A 22,465-nucleotide genomic window follows, 5' to 3' on the forward strand; every position below is an offset into this window, starting at 1 on the left:
AGGGATGAGCGAATCGACTTCGGACGGTGCATACTGTATGGAGTTCCCGCTCCGTACAGTATTAGAATGTATTGGCTCTGATGAGCCGAAGTTATTACTTTGTGAAGTCACTGAGACTTCTTGTAATAACTTCGTAAATTAATTTCTACTGTATAAGACCTTGGTACCAAACTGAACCCGAGTTCGGTAACAAGGTTTTTTTACAGTAATAATTTATCCCCGAAGTTTTTACAAAAAGTATCACGTGACTTCACAAAATAAGAAATTCAGATCATCGGGGCCAGTACATTCTAATAATGTATGGAGCAGGAACTCCATACAGTATTACAAAAAAGTTTTTAGCGAATTGACTTCGGATATACCATGTGAAGTCGATTCGCTCATACCTAGTCATGATATCATGAAAGGTCCCTTTACCTCTCTCCAACAGCCCTGCCTGGAGCCTGACTCCTCCCACACATGATCACATGGTCATAACATCATCACAGGTCCTTTACCTCCATAAGCACAGCGCAGAACCTGACTCCTCCCACACATGATCACATGGTCATGACATCATGAAAGGTCCTTTAGCCCACTAGTATCCCCTCCCCCATCCATGGTTGTGTCCAGCGGTGCAGGTGGAGATATGTGTACAGTCACCGCCACTGTCTGTCAGGATTACTGGGGCAGGTAAGGATTGTATAACATTTCCCTGGAGACTTCTCAGTCAGTGAGGACAGAATCTGCCTTCTGAGGACTGGAGGAAGTTTCCAGTGTGTCTTTCTTGCACATGTTGAGCAGAAAATGGGGTTAACCTTTTTAGGACATAACCAATTTGGGCAGTTCCGTTGCTTTTGTTAGTTTTTTTTATCTCCCCTTCTTCCATTAGCCGTAAGTCACCTTTCGGTTGTCATAACTGTACAGTTTTTCTGGAGAAATGAGTTGTATTTATTTTAACAGCCCCATTTAATGTTCCATCTAAAGTCTTGCGATAAGGTTAAAAAAGAATTAATTAATGCTGAGAGACTTTTGAGACTTTGAATGAGAAGCTGGTGATTTTCCATAGCTGCCATAGGGTTTAAAGATGAGCATGTTTTGGAGGAAAAAAGCCAGACTTGTTTACCACCAAAACCAGACCGTCTGACCTTTTGAATGTTTGGTTTAGCTCCTACTTGTCCAGCCCTGCTATCGGATTGGCCAGCACTGTTCATATGGGCAGAGCCGGCCAATCTAAGGCCTGAGGAGGTGTCTACCAAAAGCACAGTAATGCATCAAGTAGTCTAAGATCTTGGATAACAGAGGAGGAGCCCAGGAACTGCTGGATCAGCAGCAAAAAAGATGAAAAGGAGGAACCAGGTGACAGTTCTGCTCGTTCCCCAGTTAAGGTGAATTGTTTTCTTGAACCAGAGAGATAATTATTGCAGAAAGAAGTTGGTCCAGCCTTGCTTCGTGGGGGTCCAAAAAAGCACTATATTGAATAGTAATAAATACTAAAAACATCCAGACATAGGTTGCATGCGTCTACGCGTTTCGGGCATAAAACAGTTTAGCCCTTACTCATGACTGCTCAACATACACTAACATCATCACCTTTATAGGGGGAGGTGAGCCACAGCTCCTGGAAGGGCGCTTGGTAAAAAAAACTAAACTAAAAAGGATTAATGTGATTCATCCTGAGTACCGTATTTTTCGCTTTATAAGACGCACCTGATGATAAGACGCACCTAGGTTTTTGAGGAGGAAAATAAGAAAAAAATATTTTGAACCAAAAGGTGTGCTTTTGGTAGCTTTTGAACTAAAGGTGGTCTGTGGATGATGTACTGTTATGGGGATCTGTGGATGACACTGTTATGGGGGGATCTGTGGATGACACTGTTATGGGGGGATCTGTGGATGACGCACTGTTATGGGGATCTGTGGATGGCGCACTGTTATGGGGGATCTGTGGATTACACTGAGGGGGGATCTGTGCATTACACTGAGGGGGGATCTGTGCATTACACTGAGGGGGGATCTGTGCATGACACTGAGGGGGATCTGTGAATGACACTGAGGGGGGATCTGTGCATGACACTGAGGGGGGATCTGTGCATGACACTGAGGGGGGATCTGTGGATAACACTTATGGGGCTCTGTGGATGATCCCCCTAAGTGTCATGTACAGATCCCCCATCAGATGCATCAGTGTGGAGGGAGGAGGCGGAGACACTCATGGCGGGGCCCAGTGCAGTGACTCTACTCTAATACACCGGGCCCCGCAGCTGTTAAACATTCAATCTGATCTATATCTAATAGTATATGCTCTGTACGGCTCTTACTGTAGTACCGTAAGTATAGCGCAGACCGGCATCTCCATCGGTCATGCGCCACCTGCCGCAGCTCCCTCCTCATGCGCCGTCTGCTCCAGCTCCCTCTGTCATGTGCCGCCTGCCCCAGCTCCCTCCTCATGCGCCACCTGCCGCAGCTCCCTCCTCATGCGCCGTCTGCTCCAGCTCCCTCTGTCATGTGCCACCTGCCCCAGCTCCCTCCTCATGCGCCGCCTGCCTGCTTATCTCACTTTATGAATGAACAGGCAGGCGGCGCATGACAGAGGGAGCTGGGGCAGGCGGCGCATGACAGAGGGAGCTGGAGCAGACGGCGCATGAGGAAGGAGGTGCGGCAAGCGGCGCATGACCGAGAGAGATGCCGGTCTGCGCTATACTTACGGTACTACAGTAAGAGCCGTACAGAGCATATACTATTAGATATAGATCAGATTGAATGTTTAACAGTTGCGGGGCCCGGTGTATTAGAGTAGAGTCACTGCACCGGGCCCCGCCTCCTCCCTCCACACTGTCACTGATACTTCGCTGGCCGCGCTGCGCAGCATAGCGGCCAGCGAAGTATTCGCTTTATAAGACGCACGGCCATTTTCCCCCCACTTTTGGGGGGAAAAAAGTGCGTCTTATAAAGCAAAAAATACGGTAATTTAGAAGACATAGGGAAAAAGAAGGAAAAGTTAGTACTGAAGGATCAAATCTAATCTTTTGTTTAACCCCTGAGGCTGGCGACTTTCTAGCTGGAAGATCCAGTAGAATTCTCTATTTAGTAGTTTCCTTCTGCGGTCACCACCTCTTACTGGTTTGTTAACCCTTTCAATACCTTGCACAGACATGTCAGAGGTATCACCACCATGAACTAGCGCAAAATTGAGACTAGCCGCAGAAATGTTGCGGCTTTCATGGTGTGGTACATTTGAGATGTGTTTTCTTAACATACACTGTAATAGACCTACGTACTGTAACATACACTTAGTGCAGGTGATTAAATATATGGCATAGGTTGTATTACAGTTTAAAAATGATTTTATCACAAAACTTCGACCATTAACACTGGATTCAAACGATCTCGAAATTTTCATATGTTTACAGCAGGTGCAGATGGAGTGTCCGCATTTATAGTTTCCTTTAGTTGATAACCATGTATTTGTAGGTTTCAAAGATCTTTTATTTTGAAAGAGACTGGGACTAACTGTGTTGGCTATACAGGGAGTGCAGAATTATTAGGCAAGTTGTATTTTTGAGGATTCATTTTATTATTGAACAACAACCATGTTCTCAATGAACCCAAAAAACTCATTAATATCAAAGCTGAATATTTTTGGAAGTAGTTTTTAGTTTGTTTTTAGTTTTAGCTATTTTAGGGGGATATCTGTGTGTGCAGGTGACTATTACTGTGCATAATTATTAGGCAACTTAACAAAAAACAAATATATACCCATTTCAATTATTTATTTTTACCAGTGAAACCAATATAACATCTCAACATTCACAAATATACATTTCTGACATTCAAAAACAAAACAAAAACAAATCAGTGACCAATATAGCCACCTTTCTTTGCAAGGACACTCAAAAGCCTGCCATCCATGGATTCTGTCAGTGTTTTGATCTGTTCACCATCAACATTGCGTGCAGCAGCAACCACAGCCTCCCAGACACTGTTCAGAGAGGTGTACTGTTTTCCCCCCTTGTAAATCTCACATTTGATGATGGACCACAGGTTCTCAATGGGGTTCAGATCAGGTGAACAAGGAGGCCATGTCATTAGATTTTCTTCTTTTATACCCTTTCTTGCCAGCCACGTTGTGGAGTACTTGGACGCGTGTGATGGAGAATTGTCCTGCATGAAAATCATGTTTTTCTTACCTTGCAGTCTTCTTCCTGTACCACTGCTTGAAGAAGGTGTCTTCCAGAAACTGGCAGTAGGACTGGGAGTTGAGCTTGACTCCATCCTCAACCCAAAAAGGCCGCACAAGCTCATCTTTGATGATACCAGCCCAAACCAGTACTCCACCTCCACCTTGCTGGCGTCTGAGTCGGACTGGAGCTCTCTGCCCTTTACCAATCCAGCCATCTGGCCCATCAAGACTCACTCTCATTTCATCAGTCCATAAAACCTTAGAAAAATCAGTCTTGAGATATTTCTTGGCCCAGTCTTGACGTTTCAGCTTGTGTGTCTTGTTCAGTGGTGGTCGTCTTTCAGCCTTTCTTACCTTGGCCATGTCTCTGAGTATTGCACACCTTGTACTTTTGGGCACTCCAGTGATGTTGCAGCTCTGAAATATGGCCAAACTAGTGGCAAGTGGCATCTTGGCAGCTGCACGCTTGACTTTTCTCAGTTCATGGGCAGTTATTTTGCGCCTTGGTTTTTCCACACGCTTCTTGCGACCCTGTTGACTATTTTGAATGAAACGCTTGATTGTTCGATGATCACGCTTCAGAAGCTTTGCAATTTTAAGAGTGCTGCATCCCTCTGCAAGATATCTCACTATTTTTGACTTTTCTGAGCCTGTCAAGTCCTTCTTTTGACCCATTTTGCCAAAGGAAAGGAAGTTTCCTAATAATTATGCACACCTGATATAGGGTGTTGATGTCATTAGACCACACCCCTTCTCATTACAGAGATGCACATCACCTAATATGCTTAATTGGTAGTAGGCTTTCGAGCCTATACAGCTTGGAGTAAGACAACATGCATAAAGAGGATGATGTGGTCAAAATACTCATTTGCCTAATAATTCTGCACGTAGTGTAGTGGGGGCTTTGCGTGCCGCACATTTAACCCCATTTTGTGTAACTGCCAACCAATTTTTGTCACATGCTAACACTGGGAAATGTTTTTTGATGATGTTACAGGTTTGTGTATATTCACTGCTGAATTGTGTAACAAAAACATTTTTGTTGATGTACTTTGCATCACAATTTCTTTTCCTGTTCATTACTTTAGATTTAATTTGATCTACTGAGAGCAAATGATCTCTATTCATATCTAAGACTTCTTTGTTATATTTTCGCATCTTTTGTTGGGGATATGCTCTGCATGTCAATCTGTTTATAATGTCCTGCGCTTTAGTTTTGTAAGTAGTTGTCAGACTACAATTTCTCCTAGCTCTGATCAATTCCCCTTTGGGAATATTTGTGATTGTATGGGTAGGATGGCATGACCTGGCATGTAATAAAGTATTGCCAGCTGATGGTTTCCTGTAAGTGCTGGTGTATATGGAGGCTGTGGAGGAGTCCCCCATGAGGCCGAGATCCAAGAACGCGACATTCGTGGTATCATGCTGAACAGTGAATTGAATACTGTTCACACATGAATTCAAGTAGCGGGTAAAAGGCGGTATGGCCGCCACATCCCCGGACCAGATAAAAATCAAGTCGTCGATGTAACGGCCGTACCATCTTATATCACCTGCAAAAGGGTTGGTGTCGATGAGGAGGAAGCATCTCTCCCACCACGCCATAAATATATTAGCTATGGAGGGAGAGAACTTGGCCCCCATCGACACCCCCGATGTTTGTAGAAAAAAAATCTCATCAAACATAAAAAAATTCAGCCTTAGGAGAAAGTCCACCACAGCCACCACATACTCCACCAGCACAGCAGAAAAATTCCCAAAGTTCTCCAGAAACCATGTTAGAGAGGTGGTAACTAAATCGTGTGGAATACTGGGGTAAAGCGCAATGACATCCGCCGTTACCCATGTGTATTGTTCAGACCATTCCAATTCCTGTACCGCTTGTAGGACTGATTTAGTATCTCTCAGAAAACCCGGGATATGGGGGATTAGTGGTTGTAACAATGAATCCACCCATTGGCAAAGGCGTTCAGAGTATGACCCTATGCCCGATACTATGGGTCTGAGAGGTGGAGGAAAAATTTGCTTGTGCACTTTTGGGAGGGCATGTAGAATAGGGATAACAGGGTGTTCCACAAAAATGTAATCATATTCTTTCTGTTTCAGGACACCAATCTTAAGCCCATGAGTTAACAATTCCCTGATTTCTACTTGAAAAGAGGGGAGCGGGTTACTGGGTAGAGTTTTATAGGTCTTATTATCTTGTAACAGCTGATGGATCTGAAGCCTATACAATTAACTATCCAAAATGACCACCGCTCCCCCCTTATCAGCCTGTTTAACCACAAAGTGCTATGTATTCTTTTTTAGACAGATTGTTAAATCTAGAGTCTTGGCTCCGGGAGGTGATTTTGTTATTTAGTAGAACTAAATCCTTCTCAACCAATTCTTGAAACCTATCCAGCGCATGAGATTTGGACTGGATAGGGTAGAAGTCACGGTTGGAAGAGTTAAAGCTCTGTGAGCAATGGACAGGGTTTAAAGAGGAGCTCATGTTACCTAACTCCTGCAGATCATATACATGTATCATCTCCAAAAATGACATATTAACTGCATTATGTTTTTAATCACAGGTTATAGATAAATTATCATCATCTGGAGTCGTATTTACTTTGGAGGTAAACAGGTCGGCTTCAAGATCAACATATTTTCTGTGCACAGATCAATTGATTGAAAGTGCTGCTGCAGAGTTAAATTACGGGCCAATCTGTTTACGTCCAATATAGTTTTATATAGGTCAAAATGGCATGTAGGCAAGAATGTTAAGCCTTTTTCCAATACATTCAACTCATATTGGGATAATAGGCAAGCAGATAAATTCATTATTTGTAACTCATTTTTCTTCGACCCGCTCTGCGTTTTTTGCCGCCTGTTTGTGTGAACTCGATTCTTGAGCAGGGGTGTTTGCGGTTTCCTTCACCTGTGGTTGTTCCACATCACCTTCTGATTCTAATGAGTCAGCGTCCGTGGAGCTGAAGGAAATCCTGCGGCGATATGCTTTCTTGGAGCGTAAGCCTCTTAATATAGATCGTGGAGGTCCCGGTTGAATTTAGATTGCTTCATCTGTATAAGGGCATCCTCAGTTTGCTTAAGATCTTCCTTAAGCTCATCATTAAACTTGAGGAACTCCGGATTGTTAACATGATCAAGATAATTATTAACCAGTCTGTGTGTAATGACAATCAGTCTCAGAAGCTGAGAAATTCCGGACTTCAACACTGACAAAACGTATAAATCAACAATGTAAGATGTGTGTATAGCTCACAATCAATTTCAATAAAAGCATCATTAATAATCATTACAGAAAAAAACCTGACTGCATCCATAAGGGGGTTAATATGTTTCTGGTTAGCTACAGTGATTGTATTTTACATGGGATTTTGTAGGATTTTACATCGTCTCATCTTTTTTCCATTCAGGTTCCTACAATATAGGATCTGCTCAGTGGATATCTCCTATATAAGATCCTTCTCCTTACTGACCCGTCGAGGATGGATAGGGAGAAGATGGCAGAGCATTTTATAAATCTCACCCTAGAGATCCTCTTCCGGCTTACTGGAGAGGTGAGAAATTCTGATGATGTCACATTACATAATCTTATCTATGTTCCTAACAGATGGACATGACTGGAGAGGTGAGGGACTCTGGAGATGTATGGAGTGATATTTATTACTGTGTCTCTCCATAACCAGGACTACACAGTAGTGAAGAAGACCTCTAGTGAGCGCTGTCAGGACCCTGTGTCTGAAGGATGGGGAAGAACCCTGAGCCCAGTCACAGGGCCTCCACCTCACCCCCTGATACATGAAGAAATCAATAGAGAGAAAATCCTAGAACTCACCAACAAGATCATTGAGCTGCTGACTGGAGAGGTGACACTGCTGGGAATGCTGGGACATTATACAGAAACGCTATAAAGGGATCTGGGTGATGACCGTATCATTGTGTTGTCAGGTTCCTATAAGGTTTCAGGATGTCACCGTCTATTTCTCCATGGAGGAGTGGGAGTATTTAGAAGGACACAAAGATCTGTACAAGGACGTCATGATGGAGGATCACCAGCCTCTCACATTACCAGGTAATAGACATGACTAAATCCACACATCCTCTCAATATCTGTATGTAAGGAATCAATTCAGTCATTGGATGTGTTTCCTACAGTTAAGGAAGAGAGAAGAACACCGGAGAGATGTCCTAGTCCTCGTCTTCCACATGATGGTTCAGAAGAACCTGTCAACAATGTCCCACAGGATGATCAGGTAGATGGAGATAAGGTCTCATGAAATGTCCCTTATGATCTGTAGAAGGCTGTAAAGATCTTGTGTTAAGTCTTGTTTTATCCACCAGTATTATATGTTTTATCCTTGTATAATGAGAAAGGTGGAGATGGCAGGATTACAGCCGACCATAGACATTACAAGTTGTCTGGATCTTCTCAGTTTTCTGGCTGTAGAGAATGCTGATCGGAATAAGGAACCTGTTGGACTTATTTATGTCAGATAACTCTTGCAGTTCGGTCATTTTGGTTATCCTGCTAATTAAAGATGTTTTCTGATTATATAAAACCTTCCACACGACTTCTCCAACCGTCTGATGAATTTTACAATATTTGTCTCAAAGCTTGTGAATCCGGGTGAAGATCTGAACATTATATATGTTACAGAGACATATGTGAGGAGTGATGACCAGAGTATAGAGGATATTCCTACAGATAACCAACCAGGTGAGTGGTAACCACTACATAAAGCAGAGAAGACTTACATTTGATTTATAAAAAAATAAAAAATCAGCTGTTAAAACTCAAACAAAAGGCACCGTTGCTTTATTGCAGCACCAGACAACAGTGGGAAAATAGAACTGGCAAGCAATTGGAATAAGCGTGTCCTCCATTTCCAGGTCCCTCTTTGAACAGTCATTGATAACAGAATGTAGGGCCAGGAAGCAACTCTACTCGCCCAGCAATTTAATGGTGTGCAAGCTTAACACCCATCTGGCCAAGTTGCTTCTGTAGCACTTATGGCGTGTACTCAGCCTTACTGGAAGATACCTAACTGCCATTATTTCTGTAGGGAAGTCATCCCTGCCTTGTAGTGGCATGTAGCAGAGAACGTGAGCTACTCCTTGCAGTTGTCACTGTGCAGTAAGGTGCATACCACCATTGACACCTGGAACAGCTGTTATGGGCAGTGTACATGTGCTTCACAGCCCACCATGTCAGTGTTTTGCGTAGGAGAGGTTATGCACCTCCATGTTTGTTTCAGTCTGGATCCTACACAAGGTGCTTATCTGCCTTCTTCATGTCCTCCTCAGTGGATATGCTCTCATCCCTTACTGATATAACAGTGTTTCTTCTACTCCCCCTCCCTCCTATCATATGAGTAATGAAGTGTTGCCATGTGGTGCTGGAGCTGATCAGCCTTGGCAAGCAACAACCATCCTGTTAGCTGTCTCCCCACCAACTTCAACTGGACAAGGTGGTCAGCAACAATGGTATTGACATTATGGCTGTGCTATAACACATGCTCCCTGCATGGCGCATGTGATAACAATCCATTGCAAGGTGGTCAGCAACAATGGCATTGACATTATGGCTGTGCTATAACACATGCTCCCTGCATGGCGCATGTGATAACAATCCATTGCAATGTAAAGTGAAAAAAGCTGTTGTACACTTCTTGGTGTGAGTGCCCCCTGCTGGCTCTAAAATTAACTGTGTGCCTACAGTCTGTGAATTAATCTTTTCCTGCCCTGACTGTGGCCAGAAGGGGTTAATTAATTTTTTTCATAAAAAAAGTTTAAAATACATTTAAAAAAGCAATAGTATCGCAAAAAAACAAAAGCTGAACATATCTGAATTTCCGAAAGATAAAACCCTTAGGAGATCAACATAAAAAAGTATCTTTTAAGGAGTTTCTAATGTATTTGGCGCTGTACAACATCTGTTCTTCCAGCACTGTGCCCCAGCAATAGAAAAATAAGCCACCAATGCGCTTCAGTCTTGTGGCAGGCCCAGCCAGTAGATAAATTACACAAAAAACATATATTTTCACAGTACAAAAATACGGCAATGGTTTTAGAAATGTTTTGTCTGGAAATCTTTAGTAACAGAGGAAAATTATTTTTCCAAAAAATCATAGTTTTCAGTTTCTCCTTAAATATACATCAATAGTTATCTAACAGCACAAAACAGTTCTACAGTGTCCCATGAAAAATAATATCAAATACATGTAGGTTGGCTCAGGAATTATTTGCAATAAGAACTAAAAATAAACCTGAAAAATGTGCCTGGTAAGGAAGGGGGTAAGTACTCCGGTAATTAAGCTGTTAATAAGAGCTATAAAACATTTCCTACTGGCTAACAATCCAAACCTTTTTTAAATACTATATATGTACTAATAGTATTGTTTTTAATGATAAGATTATCACTTTTATTCTTGGCAGATGACTGTACCAGGAGCTCAACTGGACACCTACGGTCTTCAGATTTTAAAGCAGATGATCTTGGCATCTTACAAGATACTTATGAAAAGAATGCCATTGTCCCATATACATCAGCATTTGAAAACAGCAATCAATCATCTGATCCTTTTCAATGTGTCCTACCTTTTGATTTGTCACAGGCTGTTACCCAAATGAAAGAACATAGAAAGGAGGAACATACAAGAACTCACACAAGGGAGAAGCCATTATCCTGTTCAGAATGTGGAAAATATTTTAAACGGAAATCAGATCTTGTTAAACATCAGAAAATTCACACAGGAGTGAAGCCGTATTCATGTTCAGAATGTGGGAAATGTTTTAAACATAAATGGGAACTTGTTAGACATCAGAGAATTCACACAGGGGAGAAACCATTTTCATGCTCAGAATGTGGAAAATGTTTTAAACATAAATCAGATCTTGTTAAACATCAGATAACCCACACAGGGGAGAGACCATTTTCATGTTTAGAATGTAGGAAATGTTTTACCAATAAATCATATCTTGTTATACATCAGAGAAGTCACACAGGGGAGAAGCCATATTCATGTTCATATTGTGGAAAACATTATAGCGTTAAATATGCTCTTGAAAAACACAAAAGAATTCATACAGGGGAGAAACCATATATATGCTCAGAATGTAGAAAATGTTTTGTTCAGAAATCAGATCTTGTTATACATCAGAGAATTCACACAGGGGAGAGGCCATACTCATGTTCAGATTGTGGAAAAAGTTATAGAGTTAAATCAGAGCTTGTTATCCATCAGAGAACTCACACAGGGGAGAAGCCTTTTTCATGTTCAGTGTGCGGGAAACACTACAGCGTTAAATCACATCTTGTTACACATCAGAGAACTCACACAGGAAAGAAGCCATTTCCATGTACAGAATGTGACAAATGTTTTACATCTAAAAAATTGCTTGTTATACATCAGAGACGTCACACAGGAGAGAAGCCATTTCCATGTTCAGAATGTGGGAAATGTTTTACAGCTAAACCAGATCTTGTTAAACATCTGAGATATCACACAGGGGAGAAGCCGTATTCATGTTCTGAATGTGGGAAACGTTGTTATGATAAATCAGATCTTATTAAACATCAGATAATTCACACAGGAGAGAAACCATTTTCATGTTCAGAATGTGGGAGATGTTTTAATCAGAAATCAAACCTCATTAATCATCAAAAAGTTCACACTGGGGAGAAGACTTTTGCATGTACAGAATGTGGGAAATGCTTTGCTTTGAAAAAATCTCTTGTTAGACATCAGATAATTCACACAGGAGGTTTAACCGACAAATACAATTGTCTTAAACATCAATGAACTTACACAGGGAAGTAAATATATCTTTGTGCCACCGTCAAAGTAAAGTCAGGAGAAAGGGAACGCAATATGGAGCATTAAATGTTAAGAAATATGTGAAATTATCAATAAACATCTGTTATCCAAAAAATGAATAGAATCCAGATAACACGCCTATATACTATTCCTGATCGCCCTTGGCAGCACACAACAAAATGGTTAAGAACCCTAGGTACAACTAAATAGAGACACATTATTAAGCAGTAATTAATCAATTGAGTCTTAATCAACAGGCTATATAGCTTACCACAGGCATGCTCAACCTGCGGCCCTCCAGCTGTTGCAAAACTACAACTCCCAGCATGCCCGAACAGCCTACAGCAGGGCATTGTGGGAGTTGTAGTTTTACAACAGCTGGAGGGTCGTAGGTTGAGCATGCCTGGCTTACCACATTAACTTTTCCATCCACATTAGGTCCCTTTCAGGCGAGCAAGTTCCCAGCGTTGGACTCACAGTGCGAGTATACGGCAGCTCCTGTCCTGACTTCCCAGCGCTGATGGGGTTGCATAAAATGATATTGATTTATGATCCTATGTAACCCTTAGAGTTCTGGAATGTATTGTATAACACTTCAGTTATTTGGTCAGTTATTTCGATCAGTTATTGTGAGCCAAAACCGGACGTGGGTAAAAAACTTAGTGAGCTTCACTACTGGTTTTGGCTCACAATAACTGATGGAAATAACTGAACTCAGCGTGAACTCAGCCTTAGTGTTAAACAATACATTCCAGACCTCTAAGGGTTACATGGCATCATAAATCCATATAATGCTGCGTGACACAGTCAGTGCTGGGAGGTCAGAACAGGAGCTGCCAAACACTCACGCTGGGAGTCTGATGTGTGCAACCTTACAAAACTGGAATGATTGGTGTAAAAATGCAAAAAGTCACAAAACTGCACAAGTGAGTGCAAAAAGTAGCAAAAGCAACTTTTTGAAGCCAGAATTCTGGAGTGAAGGCATGATAAATCTGGGCCACAATGTTCTACATAGGATGTTGTCAAAGCAGATCTCCTTTCGGCCTGAAGGTGACAGGGACAACTGCGGCCTAGTGCTACTACTACTTCTCACCGGATACCTGGTGCTGCTACTACCCAAATTCTGGCTATGAGTTATTTGTTGGGAACCCTTCTGTAGCTGTGACATTTTTGGGCCTCACATATAATTTTGTGCACTACCTGGTGTATTGATATGCTGGTTTTATTAAATTGAACAACCCCCCAAAAAAATAAAATTACAACCCTGCGGAGACAGAAATAAATGGAAACAGATGATTGAGGCCTGACACCTAATATCACGTTATCACTCACATATAATTTTGGACGCTACCCTGTGTATTGGTCTACTGATAGAGATAGATATATAAATATATATATATCTCTATATATATATATATATACTGGTTTCATTAAATTGAACCCCCCCCCCCCCCCAACTGTGTGGAATCTGGATTTAGAATAAACAGAAACGGATGATTAAGGGCCAGACCTGATGCTTAATATCATGTTATCACTCACTGCACTACCCTGTGTATTGGTGTACTGATCACCTATATGCTAGCTTAATTAAATTGAACATTAACCCCCCCCCCCTCCCCCCCATCAGAGATGCTCCTGTTTTGGTGCTGGCTGACACCTTTGCTTGCCCACAGGATGGGGTGATGCTGCTTCTTGTGGTTAAATAAAGTTGTGGTGCCTATGTTTGCATTTGCATGCCCACATCCTATTTTGTTCTTGAAGAGCTTGCACAGGGCAATGTCTATGTCTTCCGGCAGTGTGGAGACAAACTGTTAGTTGGGAGATACTTAGGCAGAGCTAAAGGCAGCCAAGCTTGGCATAGCTCTGGCACTCTTTGGGCCTAACCCACCTATGGTGTCAGCAGCATCACCAGATCCTGAAGCAGACATGGCCCTTGCTCCTCTTTGGGAGGTACTTCGCCTTTGCTCTTTATTACTGCCTCCATCCTACCTCCTCTGATGTTGCCTCCTCAGCATCCCGATTTAGCTCCCAGGTCCTGTCCAGCACAGAATCAACATCGGAGTCCTCACCATTCTGACTGCTTTTATCAGACGGTTCTTTGGCCCTCCTCCCCAGCTCTGCATTTGCCCCAACTGCCACTGTTGCTAGCCACAATGACAATACCGTGGCTACTACCACCATGGCTGCTCTCACACAAGTTGTCAACAAGGAGTCTCTCTTCAGTATCTGCCATAGGGAGGGGCAGTGAAGACTGAGAGGACTCCACTGAAAGCCTTCTCTGGGGCTGCAAAGAGGAGCAGGAGGAACGCTGTGATCCCTGGCTCCTTGGCAAGGTGTCAGAAACCAAAGTCAACTCCACATAATTCTGCTCCAACTGAAAGGAGAACTGAGGCATCCAATTCACAATCTCATCCTTTTTCTCCTCAATAATGTTGTGCCTTTCCGAAGCCGGTTAGTTAATGCTGCTACTACCGACATTCTGGCACTGGGTCCTTTTTTTGTATCACTGTGTACATTAGGACCAAAAAAGTCAGGACTACAGAAGGGTTCCAAAGTATGGAACGGTATAAAAATTTGCTTCCTGGAACTTAAAGACAGGGAGGTGCAATACGATGTCTTTCCCTTTCCAACACCACACTGAAGACAGTACAATAGTACAGTAGACTTTGGAAATATTGTAGTATCGACGCCATTAACGGATTTGTGTCCGATGTCTTTTGCTCATTCAAATATTCAGATTGAGAAAAAAAAAATTACGGTGTAAAACATAATAGCTCCTAGATGGGACAAACCCAGGCACTCAACTAGAGTGGTGCTGTCCTGGGTTCTGGAAAATCTAATTACCAGTAAGTGTAATTATCATTTTTCCCTTAACCCAGGGTTTCTCAACTCCGGTCCTCGGGACCCACCTACCAGTCTGGATTTGAGACTATCCCACAGAATGAATGCATTGACAGTAATTATATCACCTGCTCAATACTAAGGAAATCCTGAAAACATGACTGGTAGGTGGGTCCCGAGGACCGGAGTTGAGAAACCCTGCCTTAACCCATGACAGCACCATAGAGAGATCGACTACCAGAGATAAAAAAAAACACCCCTTGGGAGGGACAGGCTTAAAAAGTAATCTTAAGCTATGAAGACCCCAAAGCTAATAAGAGGTCTAACTAAAAAAGTGGGAACAATAAACATTCTAACCTAGGAATTTCAACATTATATCTTAAACCCAGGATAATCTATTAAAATAAATCTTATATGGGTTTCTCATCAAATGTTAACATAAATCATAACAGATTTAATAACATATCTTAGAAAAGTACTTATCTTGACGCAGAATGATCAAAAGCTGAAGATGATTGCTGAACACCGATTCCTTTGGTGCAGATTATATTCCGCGACAGATGTTTCTTCCCCAGGAAAGGCCCTTTCAAGGCACGCGACCTGCACTGTTGAATCTTCAGGGAGCGTGTAGCTGGAACTCACCCGACATGCTCCCCACCAAGTGATCCAAGATCCACTGGAGGACCAGAAGAACTTCAGATGCCAAAATCTCCAAACTTTCTCGCAATCTGGCATCCATGATGGAACCCTACCGTGGCATCAATCGCTTATCTGGAGGAGCTTGCGGATTTGCTGCAAGAGGTCCAAAGAGCCCCCTGGACCCTTCAGACCTCCTAGGGTCCCCACCGCCGGAAACTACCCCAGCAGACAACCCCAGCAGGACCCCAGCAGACAACCGCCGACCCTCCAGGGTCTCCCTGGGAAGTTCTAGATCGGTGGCAAGTATTTATAGGGTTTTGCTGATGAGCCATAGCTCCTGTAGGCCATCCAGACTAAATGAACCAGCCCATCTTATTCCCAACTAGAAGCCATAGAGGGCTTTGTTGGTGTACTATGCTTATTGTAGATCATTAAACTACAAACTGTCAATCAGGAATAGCCACAGAACACCAGTTCATCATGTAGGCATAGCCATCAAGGCAGACCGCCACCAAGACATGGTTGCATCTCCGGCGAATTGGTCGCATAAACACCCGCACAGAGCCAGGTACTGTCATCCAGATACTGTTGCAAGAACTGACAGTTATCAAGACACAGCGGCACGAGGCGCCAGCCACACAGACATGGCGACCAAAGCAGACGATCATGCAAACAGCACCACAGAAGCCACTAACCATGCAGTAACAGCCCATGCAAAGTAAGCAGCTGAACAAACACAGCTGCACTAGATAAGCCCAGCAGCAGAAGCAGCCAGCTACAATGCAAAGCTGGAGGAGCAGTCATCCTAGGCAAGCATAACATAGAAGCAATCAGCTCTATAGGAACATAAGGCCATGAAAAATGCCACCCTGCCACAGAGACTGACTTTTTTTATTTATTTTTATTACCACAGGCTAAAGGCAGTGAACCAGAAAGCCGTGGGCTCTCATCATTTTTTTTATCATGGACCCAAAGGGGTAACCAGCCAGCCAGGCATATACTTAAGGGCAGCCAGACAGACAGGCAACAACTCAAAAGGCAGCCAGACAGACAGGCAAATACTCAAAAGGCAGTCAGCCGACCAGGCAAAGACTCAAAAGGCAGTCAGCCGACCAGGCAAAGACTCAAAAGGCAGTCAGCCGACCAGGCAAAGACTCAAAAGGCAGTCAGCCGACCAGGCAAAGACTCAAAAGGCAGTCAGCCGACCAGGCAAAGACTCAAAAGGCAGTCAGCCGACCAGGTAAAGACTCAAAAGGCAGTCAGCCAGAGAGGCATAGACCCCAAGGCTGTCAGCTGATGCATGGATGCACAAGTGTTCAACCAACCAGGCATAGATGCACAGGCGCTTAGCAGACCAGGCTTTCAATGAAGCAGGTATAGATGCAAGACATTCAGCTAAGCAAGCATAGATGCATAGGTGGATCACCAACTAGGCGTTCAACAAAGCCGGCATAGATGATAGATGAAAAAAAGTTCAGCCAAACAGGCATAGCCGCACAGCCATACAGCCAAGCATACACAGGGCATCGGAATTCAATGAAACCAACATAAGATCAAAGGCATTCAGCCCGAATCCAATAAGCAACTAACCAGGCCCCAATGCTATCAGGCCTCAAAAACCAAGAGGCAGGCAGCCAGGCCCTGAAGCCCAGAGGCAGGCAGCCAGGCCCTGAAGCCCAGAGGCAGACAACCAGGCCCTGAAGCACAGAGGCAGGCAGCCAGGCCCTGAAGCCCAGAGGCAGGCAGCCAGGCCCTGAAGCCCAGAGGCAGGCAGCCAGGCTATGAAGCCCAGAGGCAGGAAGCCAGGCTCTATAGCCCAGAGTCAGGCAGCCAGGCCTTGAAGCCCAGAGGCAGGCAGCCAGGCCCTATAGCCCAGAGGCAGGCAGCCAGGCCCTATAGCCCAGAGGCAGGCAGCCAGGCCCTCAAACCATGGGGCAGACAACCAGGCCTTGAAGCCCAGAGGCAGACAACCAGGCCCTGAAGCACAGAGGCAGGCAGCCAGGCCCCGAAGCCCAGAGGCAGGCAGCCAGGCTCTGAAGCCCAGAGGCAGGAAGCCAGGCTCTGAAGCCCAGAGGCAGGAAGCCAGGCTCTATAGCCCAGAGTCAGGCAGCCAGGCCTTGAAGCCCAGAGGCAGGCAGCCAGGCCCTATAGCCCAGAGGCAGGCAGCCAGGCCCTCAAACCATGGGGCAGACAACCAGGCCTTGAAGCCCAGAGGCAGACAACCAGGCCCTGAAGCACAGAGGCAGGCAGCCAGGCCCCGAAGCCCAGAGGCAGACAACCAGGCCCTGAAGTCCAGATGTAGGCAGCCAGGCCCTGATGTCCAGAGGCAGGCAGCCAGGCCTTGAAGCCCAGAGGCAGACAACCAGGCCCTGAAGTCCAGATGCAGGCAGCCAGGCCCTGATGTCCAGAGGCAGGCACCCAGGCCCTGAATCCCAGAGGCAGGCAGCCAGGCTCTATAGCCCAGAGGCAGGCAGCCAGGCCTTGAAGCCCAGAGGCAGGTAGCCAGGCCCTATAGCCCAGAGGCAGGCAGCAGGCCTTGAAGCCCAGAGGCAGGTAGCCAGGCCCTATAGCCCAGAGCAACATGGCCACATTTGATGCTGATCTTTCCTTTGTTCCCCATATTCAATCACTTACATGCTCTTGTCGTCTGCACCTCAAGAATATCGGCAGAATCCGCCCTTTTCTTACGGTGGAAGCGGCAAAAACTCTTGTTGTTGCTTTGATTCATTCTCGTCTTGACTACTGCAACGCATTACTAATCGGTCTCCCTCTCACTAAACTTTCCCCCTTCAGTCTGTCCTAAATGCTGCAGCCGCTACACTGATGCCACTAGCCTGTGCTAGTCACTTCACTGGTTGCCCATCCACCACAGAATACAGTTCAAACTTCTCACCCACAAAGCTTTGTACAACGTCGCACCTCCATATATCTCCTCCCTCATCTCCATCCACCATCCCTACTCCTGCTCTCCACAGTGCTGCACCTCCATACATCTCCTCCCTCATCTCCATCTACCACCCTACTCCTGCTCTCCCCAGTGCTGCACCTCCATACATCTCCTCCCTTATCTCCATCTACCACCCTACTTGTGCTCTCCGTTTAATAACCTCCATAATTCGTACCTCTCACTCCTGTCTTCAAGACTTCTCTCGAGTACTCTCTGGAATACTCTTCCCCGGAATACTAGGTCAATCCACAACTTCTCCATCTTCAAACGTGCCTTAAAAACACATCTTTTCCGGCAGGCTTATCATGCTACCTAAACGGACTATTCCCCGACTAAGCCTCCCCCCACCAACTCCTCTGGCCTGAACTCTATCCTCTCGTAGTCCCAAACCCGAAGCAGATCAGTCGGCACCGCTCCTGTCAGTTCAGTAATGGCTCAAGTCCTACTTATCACAATCAAATACCTTATGTGTCACCCCCAATTCCTCATGGATTGTAAGCTCTTGCGAGCAGGGCCCTGACTCCTAGTGTTTCAGTTGCATATTAGCCAGTTAGTTTTGTTTTGTATATGAGCCCTATGAACTTGTAAAGCTGCGGAATATGGTGGCGCTATATAAATGTTATTATTATTATCTCTCTATGGTGCTGTCATGGGTGTAGGGAAAATATATCTTTATTGGAATCAATAAAACAAATAAATAAATGCAAACATTGGCAAAGACAAACACAGCCACATGGAGAGTGCACGAAATACGTTGGGACATCACCTAGATAAAAAAACATGATTCACAACATATCATACACAATACAGACCCGGCTAGTGGCACCTCCAAGAGACCCCAACACATCACACAGAGACAGCTCCGCTACATACACGTCAGGCAGAAACAGCTCTGCTACATACACATCACACAGAGACAGCTACGCTTTATACACATCACACAGAGACAGCTCCGCTACATACACTTCACACAGAGACAGCTCCGCTACATACACATCACACAGAGACAGCTCCGCTACATACACGTCAGGCAGAAACAGCTCTGCTACATACACATCACACAGAGACAGCTACGCTTTATACACATCACACAGAGACAGCTCCGCTACATACACGTCACACAGAGACAGCTCCGCTACATACACGTCACACAGAGACAGCTCCGCTACATACACGTCACACAGAGACAGCTCCGCTACATACACATCACACAGAAACAGCTCTGCTACATACACGTCACACAGAGACAGCTCCGCTACATACACATCACACAGAGACAGCTCTGCTACATACACATCACACAGAGACAGCACTGCTACATACACATCACACAGAGACAGCTCCGCTACATACACGTCACACAGAGACAGCTCTGCTACATACACATCACACAGAGACAGCTCCGCTACATACACATCACAGAGACAGCTCCGCTACATACACATCACACAGAGACAGCTCCGCTACATACACGTCACACAGAGACAGCTCCGCTACATACACATCACACAGAGACAGCTCCGCTACATACACATCACACAGAGACAGCTCCGCTACATACACGTCACACAGAGACAGCTCCGCTACATACACGTCACACAGAGACAGCTCCGCTACATACACATCACACAGAGACAGCTCCGCTACATACACATCACACAGAGACAGCTCCGCTACATACACGTCACACAGAGACAGCACTGCTACATACACGTCACACAGAGACAGCTCCGCTACATACACATCACACAGAGACAGCTCCACTACATACACATCACACAGAGACAGCTCCGCTACATACACATCACACAGAGACAGCTACGCTTTATACACATCACACAGAGACAGCTCCGCTACATACACATCACACAGAGACAGCTCCGCTACATACACATCACACAGAGACAGCTCCGCTACATACACATCACACAGAGACAGCTCCGCTACATACACGTCACACGGAGACAGCTCCGCTACATACACGTCACACAGAGACAGCTCCGCTACATATACGTCACACAGAGACAGCTCTGCTACATACACGTCACACAGAGACAGCTCTGCTACATACACGTCACACAGAGACAGCTCTGCTACATACACGTCACACAGAGACAGCTCCGCTACATACACATCACACAGAGACAGCTCCGCTACATACACGTCACACAGAGACAGCTCCGCTACATACACATCACACAGAGACAGCTCCGCTACATACACGTCACACAGAGACAGCTCCGCTACATACACGTCACACAGAGACAGCTCCGCTACATACACGTCACACAGAGACAGCTCCGCTACATACACGTCACACAGAGACAGCTCTGCTACATACACGTCACACAGAGACAGCTCTGCTACATACACGTCACACAGAGACAGCTCTGCTACATACACGTCACACAGAGACAGCTCTGCTACATACACGTCACACAGAGACAGCTCTGCTACATACACATCACACAGAGACAGCTCCGCTACATACACGTCACACAGAGACAGCTCCGCTACATACACATCACACAGAGACAGCTCCGCTACATACACATCACACAGAAACAGCTCTGCTACATACACATCACACAGAAACAGCTCCGCTACATACACGTCACACAGAGACAGCTCTGCTACATACACACCACACAGAGACAGCTCTGCTACATACACATCACACAGAAACAGCTCCGCTACATACACATCACACAGAGACAGCTCCGCTACATACACATCACACAGAGACAGCTCCGCTACATACACGTCACACAGAGACAGCTCCGCTACATACACGTCACACAGAGACAGCTCCGCTACATACACGTCACACAGAGACAGCACCTCTACATACACGTCACACAGAGACAGCTCCTCTACATACACATCACACAGAGACAGCTCCGCTACATACACGTCACACAGAGACAGCTCTGCTACATACACGTCACACAGAGACAGCTCCGCTACATACACATCACAGAGACAGCTCCGCTACATACACGTCACACAGAGACAGCTCTGCTACATACACATCACAGAGACAGCTCCGCTACATACACATCACAGAGACAGCTCCGCTACATACACATCACAGAGACAGCTCCGCTACATACACATCACACAGAGACAGCTCCGCTACATACACATCACACAGAGACAGCTCCGCTACATACACATCACACAGAGACAGCTCCGCTACATACACATCACACAGAGACAGCTCCGCTACATACACATCACACAGAGACAGCTCTGCTACATACACATCACACAGAGACAGCTCTGCTACATACACATCACAGAGACAGCTCTGCTACATACACATCACACAGGGACAGCTCCGCTACATACACATCACACAGGGACAGCTCCGCTACATACACATCACACAGAGACAGCCCCGCCACATACACATCACACAGAGACAGCTCCGCTACATACACATCACACAGAGACAGCTCCGCTACATACACATCACACAGAGACAGCTCCGCTACATACACATTACACAGAGACAGCTCCGCTACATACACATCACACAGAGACAGCTCCGCTACATACACATCACACAGAGACAGCTCCGCTACATACACATCACACAGAGACAGCTCCGCTACATACACATCACACAGAGACAGCTCCGCTACATACACATCACACAGAGACAGCTCTGCTACATACACATCACACAGAGACAGCTCTGCTACATACACGTCACACAGAGACAGCTCTGCTACATACACGTCACACAGAGACAGCTCTGCTACATACACATCACACAGAGACAGCTCTGCTACATACACGTCACACAGAGACAGCTCCGCTACATACACATCACACAGAGACAGCTCTGCTACATACACGTCACACAGAGACAGCTCCGCTACATACACATCACACAGAGACAGCTCCGCTACATACACATCACACAGAGACAGCTCCGCTACATACACATCACACAGAGACAGCTCTGCTACATACACATCACACAGAGACAGCTCTGCTACATACACATCACAGAGACAGCTCTGCTACATACACATCACACAGGGA

General features: G+C 45.1%; 1 protein-coding gene and 1 long non-coding RNA gene across 2 annotated transcripts; both read left to right on the forward strand.

The window, feature by feature from the left end:
- Positions 1 to 567: 567 nt before the first annotated feature.
- Positions 568 to 7,908, forward strand: LOC122941708. Its single transcript, XR_006390500.1, has 3 exons — positions 568 to 672; positions 7,582 to 7,725; positions 7,855 to 7,908. It is a non-coding gene; the product is annotated as an uncharacterized LOC122941708 (long non-coding RNA).
- A 275-nt stretch (positions 7,909 to 8,183) lies between these two features.
- LOC122941665 (zinc finger protein OZF-like) lies at positions 8,184 to 12,262 on the forward strand. Its single transcript, XM_044299078.1, has 4 exons — positions 8,184 to 8,240; positions 8,324 to 8,421; positions 8,783 to 8,885; positions 10,604 to 12,262. Exons 1-4 carry the CDS (start codon positions 8,207 to 8,209, stop codon positions 11,968 to 11,970), a joined length of 1,602 nt encoding a protein of 533 aa, XP_044155013.1. The 5' UTR covers positions 8,184 to 8,206; the 3' UTR covers positions 11,971 to 12,262.
- The last annotated feature ends 10,203 nt before the right edge of the window (positions 12,263 to 22,465 follow it).

This window comes from Bufo gargarizans, chromosome 6 (assembly GCF_014858855.1).
Source record: "Bufo gargarizans isolate SCDJY-AF-19 chromosome 6, ASM1485885v1, whole genome shotgun sequence".
Lineage (NCBI taxonomy): Eukaryota > Metazoa > Chordata > Amphibia > Anura > Bufonidae > Bufo > Bufo gargarizans.

Coding starts and splice junctions, on each gene's coding strand:
- LOC122941665 (XM_044299078.1), top strand. CDS start 8,207: ATGATGGAGGATCACCAGCCTCTCACATTACCAG. Junction 8,241..8,323: donor CCAGCCTCTCACATTACCAG/GTAATAGACATG, acceptor TGTTTCCTACAG/TTAAGGAAGAGAGAAGAACA. Junction 8,422..8,782: donor ATGTCCCACAGGATGATCAG/GTAGATGGAGAT, acceptor TTTGTCTCAAAG/CTTGTGAATCCGGGTGAAGA.